The 9,458-nt window shown below is 48.5% G+C and overlaps 1 protein-coding gene across 1 annotated transcript in view; it reads left to right on the top strand.

Moving 5' to 3' along the window:
- Positions 1 to 261: 261 nt before the first annotated feature.
- The window catches only part of LOC145820497 (uncharacterized), a 29,672-nt gene continuing 20,475 nt past the window's right edge, over positions 262 to 9,458 (top strand). Inside the window, exons 1-3 of the mRNA XM_082916362.1 lie at positions 262 to 365; positions 445 to 543; positions 752 to 1,097. Of these exons, the coding sequence (XP_082772488.1) occupies positions 324 to 365; positions 445 to 543; positions 752 to 1,097 (487 nt within the window). The 5' untranslated portion in view covers positions 262 to 323. The remainder of the gene's footprint in view (positions 366 to 444; positions 544 to 751; positions 1,098 to 9,458) is intronic.

The raw sequence follows: 9,458 nt of genomic DNA, 5'->3' as shown, positions 1-9,458 counted from the left end.
GCGCCATGCTGGGCAGTGATGCTTTATTATATGTTGAGGAGGGGGACTACGCCACTTACCGTCACATATATTTGATGCCTCCATTGACGGGAGCTCATATCCCGATGATGAGGCCTGCCGGTATGTCATCCTCGGGCCAGGCTCGGGCTCGGGCTGCAGACGCCCCTTCTTCTAGCAAGGCTGGTACATCTAGGGGTGGGAGTAGACCGGTTCCTCCGACTCCGTCGATTCATCCTCATCCCGGATGGCCAGATATGCCGACTGAGTTGATGGCGTGGTAGTATGGGGCTATCTCTCCGACTCCGATCCCGCTAGAGCCTCCGATGCCCAGTGATCGATATGCCATTGATCCGGACTCACCGCCGGTATGCTCCACTTTTTATTCATCATTCAGATGTTTAGACACTCATTTGTTCACTGATGATTATGAGCTCATTTTTGCAGCCATCGCGAGGGTACATGGAGGAGGTGGTTGGACTGGTGGCCACACTCGAGGGCATGGTCCTGCGTAGGGAGGCACAGTTGTCTGTCGCGGGCATTCAGGTACCCTTCAGTTTTCTGGCATTTATCATACTTCTGATGACATGCTGATTTCTACTGCATCGATAGACTACTTGTGTAGAGCACATCTGACACACACCCCACTTGTACACTGTATTTACATGCACCCACTTCATGTAGCCTTTGCTTGTATCTGCATCTGATGTATATATTTGGACTGATGTATTTGAATTGAACTCTTTGTTTTCAGATGCCTTCATGGTCCGGTCAGCCACAGACCAGGCCACCTGGGCCTCCTTGGGGAGCTGGGCCATCTGGGCCTTTTCAGGGGGCGGGGTCATCTTGGCCTTCCCGAGGAGCCGGGCCATCTAGGCCTTTTCGAGGAGCTCGAGGAGGGCCTGTCCGCAGACGCAGGGCTCACGTTGTGGAGGTGGAGCCTGATGAGGAGGAGGAGGATGCTGAGGAGGAGGAGGAGGCTACCGATCGTCAGTCAGAGACATCTGCTGAGGAGGGGGGCCCCGGTTTTGGCTCGGGGAACAGAGGCGAGGCTGAGGGGGATCTTGGGGATGACAGCTTCGACTCAGATGATGATGATGGTGCGAAGATTGTCCCGCAGAAGAGGATGAGGAGTGCTTCTCGTTCCCGTTCCCGAGGACTTTGATGCTGTTATTTCCTGCTTTATTTTTCTTTTTGCTAGTAGTTTGTAGCACTTTGCACATTGTTAGGCAGTTTTATTTTTTGTAAAACTTGTACCTTTGTTTGTTGTAAAGCATGATGAAATGAAATAGCTTTTGAAAAGGTGTTTGCATTTTAAACTTTTAGCATCGTATCGCATCAATTTATTTCGCACAAGAATGAAATTGAATGGGAATGTGCATTGTGTAATCACCAAGTCAGGTAGTGAACCGACGCAACAAACTAAGCAACTCAACTTACTAAGATATAACAGAACCTTTAGCAAGTTTACAACTCGATAAGCAAAATGCAACAACGCAAATAAACAAGACTTTAAAAAAAAGATTGCTTGAACAGAGCGCAATGACTCAAAAACACGAAACACGTCCGCTCGACAAACAACTCGATAAGCAAAACAACAACTCGATAAACAAAACTCGGCAACAACAGAGTGTACTTCTGACGATCTGGGCGCCGGAACGCATCCGAAACGGAGGGAGATGAAGGTCTTTGACTCTCCCGTTGCATGGAAATGCTTGGAACTTTCCCTCGGAGAGTAAAACAGGGCCAAGGAGATACACTGCAGCATTGCCAGCCATCCCTGGGAGCCGGCCGGCCATTTTTTTGTGGAGAGAGACAGCTGGCCGGCCATTTCTGAAAAAGTAAATGGCTGGCCAGCCAGAAAAGGTGGCCGGCCGGCCATTCAGTCCTGCAGCCACCAGATTTTTGACACGTGTCCCCGTGAATAGTGTTTTTCCTTCTATAAAAGCCTCAACTTCGGGAACATTCATTTCATCTTAGTTTTAGACAAAGATGGAGGCGTTTCTCGCAGAAAATGTCACATCTTGGATTTCTTCTCTAGATGGCTCGGAAAAGCTGAATTTCCGGGGTTTCGGCTTGAATGCACTATTCACGCTGAGTCGTACTCCGCTACATCTTCCTTTTCTCCATGCCGCGGCAAGGTTCTGGAATCCAGTGACGCATGTTTTTAGCTTTGGCGGCCAAGAGATGTGTCCCACTTTCGAAGATTTTCAGGTTTTGATGGAGTCTGAGTGCTCTGAAGTGATCTTGCCTCAGCTCCGTTTTGGTCACGCTCAGGCTTTAGGGCGGATGTGTGGGCTCACGGCGCATGACGCTCGATCTCTGATTTGCAGTGGGGAACTGGACATCCTCGGCTTGATCCACCGTTTTTCCGACGCTGGTGACCACAGCAACCATTATTGGCAGGGTTTCCGGCAACACGCCCTCTGCTTATGTTTGTTGTCTCACTTTCTGCTTTCCTCGGGCTTCGGCGGGGCTAGCATTCGCCTGATTGAAGTCGCCCAAGGTTTGAGAGAAGGAAAGAGTTGTATTGTCATGACCTTGGCCGAGACATTGATGGGTTTAGATTCTGTTTATCGCCAGGAGGCGACTAAGTTTGCTGGGAGTCCACTGTTGCTACAGGTAATGTTTCCCACCCGACCTTACATATATATTTGCTCACATCACTCGACCCTCAGGCTCGTTTTTCCTCACAAAACCCTTGTCTTACTTTTCTCTCATCGTACATCTCTCTGCTCTTTATTCTCTCATTTTCCATCCCTCCCCTAGGTATGGTTAATGGACAAGTTGCAGGTCGTGGACTCTTGCCCAGCTTATTCAGCGCGAGGCTACTTCTTTCGGCAGCGCCTAGTCAATGCTCTTGACGAAAGGTGGTGGTTCGATTGGATGTGCAATTTGTCCGCAGACGACATTGCTTGGCGTTGTCCTTGGCTCAACCTCCCGGCAATGAGCTATAGTATGTCTCGGCTGATTGGGATCCAATTGGTTGGTCTAACCCACTGCGTATTCTATTTTCCGTTCCGGTTCCTGCGTCAGTTTGGCCATGATCAGATCTGCCCGCCGGAGGGGATTGAGTACCCAGCCGCTTTCCCGATCCGGGGGGCACAGCTTGCCCGATATGCCACAGCATGGAGGACTAGAGAGCTCCTGGCCCCTACTTCTACTTTCAGTTGCACTTTGTCCGATGAGTGCTTGGATTGGCTCAATGAGGAGGCACAGGTTGGGCCTAGCTTGGCATCAGATGCTTCGTCCAGCTCTGGGAGGGGACGTAGAGATACTTGATTCAACTATGCCCCAAATTTATTGCTTATTTAGCATTTTCAAGTTTTCTTTATGAATGTACTAAAAAAAGCAACCTCGATTGTAATGCAATGAGCAGGAGAACTCTATTTTGAAATCAATGAAATTGAAAGTTGTGGTACTGAAAATTTTCCGCTTTTGGTCCAAAAACGGTCTAAGTCGTAAAAAGATTGATTTGAACAAAGTCAACTTTTATTAAAACTTTTCAAAACTATTTTCGATGTGGATCAGAATTGGACACGCCGAAAATCTGTCACTGAGATGCACAACCCCAGATCCCTGCAACTGGAAAGTTGCCCCTAGTCTGAAGAACAATGCGGCACTGCAAAGCAACGGAAAGTTGCCCCTTGTTTGAGTAACTTTGCACCGTCGCGGCAACGGAAAGTTGCCCCTAGTTTGAACAGCACTGTACCGGAGATCACGATAAATGCTGATGGATAAAGATGACTGAGATGATCAAGTTGGACAAAGTTGATCGGGGAAAATTTTATGGCTGAACTTCAAGGCGAAGTTGCCTACGTATCCCAAAGATGGGAATCAAGCCTTACGTAGTTCAGGCTCGGGTTCACTCGAGTATTTTCACTCTCCTTTTGCGCTCTAACTTTTGCCAAGGCCACCCTTTGCGGGTTTTCAACCTTGCGAGCTCAGTTTTTATATTTTCTAATTTTTTTGTGCTCTGACTTTTGCCTAGGTCGCTCTTTCGGGTTTTCGGCCTAGCGAGCCTCTCAAGGATAGTATTTCTTCAACTTGTCCATATTGATCGGTTGTGAGAACTCCAAGCCATCTAGATCCATCAGAACCACAGCCCCACCTGACCAGATAGCTTTGATGATGTAAGGACCAGTCCAATTGGGTTTGAACTTGCCCCTTGGGTCGTGGATGGGAGCTCGGTTGTCTTTGAGCACCAAATCTCCTTCTTTCAGATTCCTGGACTTAACCTTCTTGTTGAAAGCCCGAGCGATTCTGCGTTGATAGCCTTGAATGTGGTACAGTGCTTTCAGTCTTCTTTCATCAAAGAGCATGAGTTCTTCGAATCTGCTTTGCTGCCAATCTGCTTCGGCTATCTGGCATTCAGCCAATACTCGTAACGACGGAACCTCAATCTCAATGGGTAGAACAGCCTCCATTCCATAGACCAATGAATATGGAGTTGCTCCAGTAGAAGATCTGATTGAAGTCCTGTAGCCCCACAGAGCAAATGGCAGCTTGTCTGGCCAATCCCGATAGGTTCCCACCATCTTCTGCAGTATATGCTTGATATTCTTGTTGGCGGCCTCAACTGCTCCGTTGGTTTGCGGCCGGTATGTAGATGACTTACGAAAAGCCACATTGTATTGCTCCAACAAGTCTATCACTTCTTTCTTGAAGTGGGAACCATTATCTGAAATTATCTCATTTGGCACCCCGTAGCGACAAATGATGTTGTTTCTGATGAACTTTGCGACGTGCGACGCCTTCAACACCGCGTATGATTGGGCCTCGACCCACTTTGTGAAATAATCTATCGCTACTAGGATAAACTCATGCCCGTTTGACCCCTTCAGGGTAACAGCTCCGATCACATCAATTCCCCAGACTGAAAAAGGCCATGGGGAAGTCATGTTGTACAGTTTTGACGGCGGGATGTTCATGCGATTTGCATGGATTTGACACTTGTGACATCGCCGAACAAAGCTAATACAATCCTCCTCCATGGTTGACCAGTAGTAGCCCTGTCTGAGGATCTTTCTGGCCAGCATTACTCCATTCATGTGTGCACCGCACTCCCCCCCATGGATGGCTTCCATCAGGCGTCTTGACTCTTCAGCTTCTACACAGAGCTTATGCATTCCCAGATGCCCCCTTTTGTATAGCTTTCCCCCGCAGATAACGAACTGAGCAGCCATTCTTCTGACAGCCCTCTTATCCTTGGCATTTGCCCCTAGTGGATATGTCTCCTTTTCCAAGAAGTTCCAGATGTCGTAATACCAGGGGTTGCCGTCTTGAGCCTCATCTATGGCGGAAATCGACTCGTACGCTGGCGTGAACTTTTGATCAATAATGACTGGACTCATCTGGACTCCGGACGGGATGTCTATCATAGAAGATAGAGTTGCTAATGAATCTGCAAACCTGTTGTTCTCTCTTACGAGGTGGGTGAAATTTAGCTTCTCAAACCGAGGAATTAACAAATCCAAGGTTTGGTGGTAGATTATCATCCTTTCCTCCTTGACTTTCCAATCTCCTTTTGCTTGAGACACAACAAGGTTTGAGTCCCCAATGACGTCCAACCGTCTTGCCCCTAGTTCCAGGGCTGCTTCCAGGCCAGCAATACATGCCTCATACTCTGCTTCATTGTTGGAAACTTTGAACCGAAGCTTGAATGCTAAAGGGATACGGGAATCATCAGGCGCTATCAGCAACACTCCTATCCCATACCCATACTGGTTTGACGCTCCGTCAAAATACATCGTCCAAGTTTCATCTTCGACATGCAGAATGGCTTCATCTGGGAATAGATACTCAACCGCTTCATCCCCCTCAACCGGGTGGTCGGCAAGGAACTCCGCTACCGCTCTGCCTTTTACTGACTTGCGCGTTACATACTTCAAATCAAATTCGGAGAGCAACAGCAGCCAGCGAGCCAGCCTACCCGTAAGTGCTGGTTTCTCAAAAAGATATTTGATGGGATCCAAACGCGAAACCAACATTACAGAGTGGGCTAACAGGTAGTGCCGCAGCTTCCTGGTTGCCCATACCAAGGCCAAACAAGCCTTCTCCAGCGGTGTATAGCGGGTCTCGTAATCCAGCATCTTTTTGCTCAGATAGTAAATGGCTCTTTCCACTTTGTCTTCTGACTCTTGCGCGAGCATACAGCCCATGGTAGTCTCAGTTACCGAGAGGTACAGTATCAACGGTCTCCCCGGCTCTGGCGGTGACAACACGGGCGGGTTTTGTAGATACTCTTTGATCTGCTCAAAAGCTGCTTGACATCGGCCGTCCCACTGGAATTTCTTTCCTTTCTTCAGGAGACCAAAAAGTGGTTCACAAGTCAAGGTTAATTTAGAGATAAACCGTCTTATGAATTGCACTTTACCTAGAAAGCCTCTCACCTCCTTTTCAGTCCTTGGTGGTGGCATTTCTAAGATGGCCTTGATTTTGGAAGGGTCGACCTCGATGCCCCTTTGTGTGATCAGAAACCCTAGCATCTTCCCTGCTGTAACACCAAACGTGCATTTCTGGGGATTCAGTCGCAGCCGAAACTCTTTGATCCTTTGAAAGAATTTTTGTAAGGCGGTGTAGTGGCCCTCTCTATCTTTGGACTTGACAATCATGTCGTCCACATACACCTCAACCTCCTTATGGATCATATCATGCAATATTGTAATTGCCGCCCGTTGATACGTAGCTCCAGCATTTTTCAACCCGAATGGCATCACTCTATAACAATATGTCCCCCACGGGGTAGTGAACGCAGTCTTCTCTCGATCTTCGGGTGCCATCACTATCTGATTATAGCCTGAGAAACCATCCATAAACGAAAGCAAGGCGTGTCCCGCCGTGAAATCCACCAATTCATCGATGTGTGGCAAAGGAAAATCGTCCTTCGGACTGGCCTTGTTCAAATCTCTGAAGTCTACACAGACCCGAATTCTGCCGTCTTTCTTTGGCACCGGAACAATGTTGGCCAACCAAGTTGGGTATTCAGATACCAGCAGGAACCCTGCGTCAATTTGCTTGGTGACCTCTTCCTTAATTTTGAGGGCCCAGTCCGGGCGAATCCTTCTGAGTTTCTGTTTGACAGGGCGGGCCTCGGGATCAAGAGGGATCCGGTGCTGTACAATCTCAGGATCGATTCCAGGCATGTCTTCGTAGGACCACGCGAAAACTTCTTTGAAATCTTTTAATAAAGCGACTAAGCGCTCGCGCTCCTCTGAAGACAACGTGGACCCGATCTGGACCAGCCGCGGGTCCTTCTCAGTACCAACATTCACAGTAGTGATTTCATCCATTAAAGGTTTAACAAATCTTTCCTGCTCTTGATCAATTAATCATTGCAAAACTGGGGGAATTTCTCCCTCGCTGTTTTCATCAAAATTTTGAAAATCCTGATTTAAGCAATAAATCAAAGGCACAGAAAAATACTCAGAAACCACATCCGTATCATTCTCATTAAATATTTCCAAGCCGTCAGATTCCTCTGTTACAACAGACTCAAAAGAAAATGAAAAAGACGACCTAGACAGGACTGTGGCATCCGGGTTATCACCCCCAGGAATACCGGACTCAGACTCAGTCGAGCTGGAATCTGATTCCGACGCAGAAGATTCAGTGGAATCAGATTCCGGCTCACTACCTGAGCCGGAACTGCTAGATAAAAAGCCTTCTTCATATTGCCAGATGAGAGAAGGTGCGATAGATGCATCCAAGATCGGCGCTGGAAAGCCCGCAGCTATTTCATCTCCAATCATAGAAACCAAAGAGTTATCCCCCAAGCACTCTTGGCCGATCGGAGGATCTGATAGTAGACTCGCCAGTGCTACCCCCATTTCAAGCTCTGTGCTCTCAGGATCCACTGTTTCACATTGCTCAACCTCAGTTGGTGGGTCTGTCTGCGCTTTGGCAACGTCATCCCCAGATAATTGTATGTCGAAGAAGATTTCAAAACCAGGCACGCGCTTCCTCTCCGCGTTTAGCCATGGCTCCGGGAAGCCACAGAATGGAAAATCTTCCCCCTCCCGGACGAAGCGTCCGTTTAGGGTACCCCAGATGGGCCTGTGCATTAACTCAAATGGCTTCCCAGCCCTCTTTGCCTTGGCTCTTCCGGCCATTTCTTTTCCTTTCCTCAACCAGTCCTCTTTGGTGGGCAGATAACCCAGTCCAAAGGTGTGAGGGTTGTGTGGCACTTCGGCCAACACTGAGACGCCCTTCCGGCCGCTTCTCCCTAATCCCATCCCGGGGGTATGTTTTAGCTTGTTCATGAGGTAGATAGATTGTGCACTAACGTACATACCCTCATTCACAGCCATGACATTCTGCACCACTTGAGCCTCGGCTAAAGTGAACCCCGACAAAAACACATCCTCCGTGCCGTGCTCGATCTCCAAGACAGGTGTGGACACTTCCGGCGGCGGATGGATTGATGAATTCCCAAAAACGATCGCTACCCCTTTCCCGTGAGGGCACTTTAGCATCTGATGTAGAGTGGAAGAGACTGCTTTGACCTGGTGCAACCACGGTCGCCCCAAAAGTAGGTTAAAGGTTGCGGGAACGTCCAAGATATGAAATTCGACATTGTGTTGTCCTGGACCAACCTTGGTTTGAATTTTAACAGTCCCCATCACTTCTCTGCTGGTATTGTCATATGCTCTGATCACTTGGGTGGTTGGGATGAAGTCCACGGGTTTTAACCCGATTGCATATGCCGTTCTGGTTGGGCATACATTAATCGCAGACCCGGTATCGACAAGTACCACCGGTATCCACTTATCTCTACATTCCACAGAGATATGGAGAGGTTTGTTATGACTTGTGCCCTCAGGCGGTAGCTCCTTGTCCGAAAAGGTTAATGCCGGGGAACCTCCTCCCGGAAAAACCAGCCCAACCAGCTGTTCAGGCGTGGTGTCTATGGAGAGTTTGGACTTGTCCATGGCAGATAGGACAGCTTCTCTGTGTACTCGTGATGCCATTAGCAGTCCCCAGATGGAGATGTCTGCTTGTATTTTCTTTAACTGTTTCAACACAGCTTCATCCTCAATCTGCTTCTCCTTCTGTCTCTCTGCTTCTCTGTCTTTCCCGGATGCTTCTGGTTGGTCTAGGTGTGGGGGCTTGAAGTACCGCCCACTTCTTGTCATGTGATCTACTTCATCAAGATACCAAGTATCATCCGGCTGGCCGCTTCCCCAGTCTTCATCGGTGTGGGCAAGACACAAGTTGTCATCTTCCCACCACATTCCGCTGGCAGCCAACAGGCACCTGTCTGGCTCCAGTCTACTCGCACTTTCAGTGCTCTCTATCCATATGCTCGCAGCATTGTCTGTCTTTGTGCACACAGCACTTTCAGTCCCCTCTGGGCCTTTTGCCTTTCTGGCTCTCTCAGCAGCCTCAAACGTTTCTTGTTCCAACTGCATCAGTACAGCTAGTTGTTCAATAATTTCCGTATCTGTAATGCCCATGTCTTG

Source organism: Camellia sinensis, chromosome 1, assembly GCF_055761805.1.
Source record: "Camellia sinensis isolate YWXY chromosome 1, ASM5576180v1, whole genome shotgun sequence".
In the NCBI taxonomy this organism is placed as follows: domain Eukaryota; kingdom Viridiplantae; phylum Streptophyta; class Magnoliopsida; order Ericales; family Theaceae; genus Camellia; species Camellia sinensis.
Note: the sequence above shows the minus strand (reverse complement) of the source record. Positions and strands in the feature narration are given on the sequence as shown.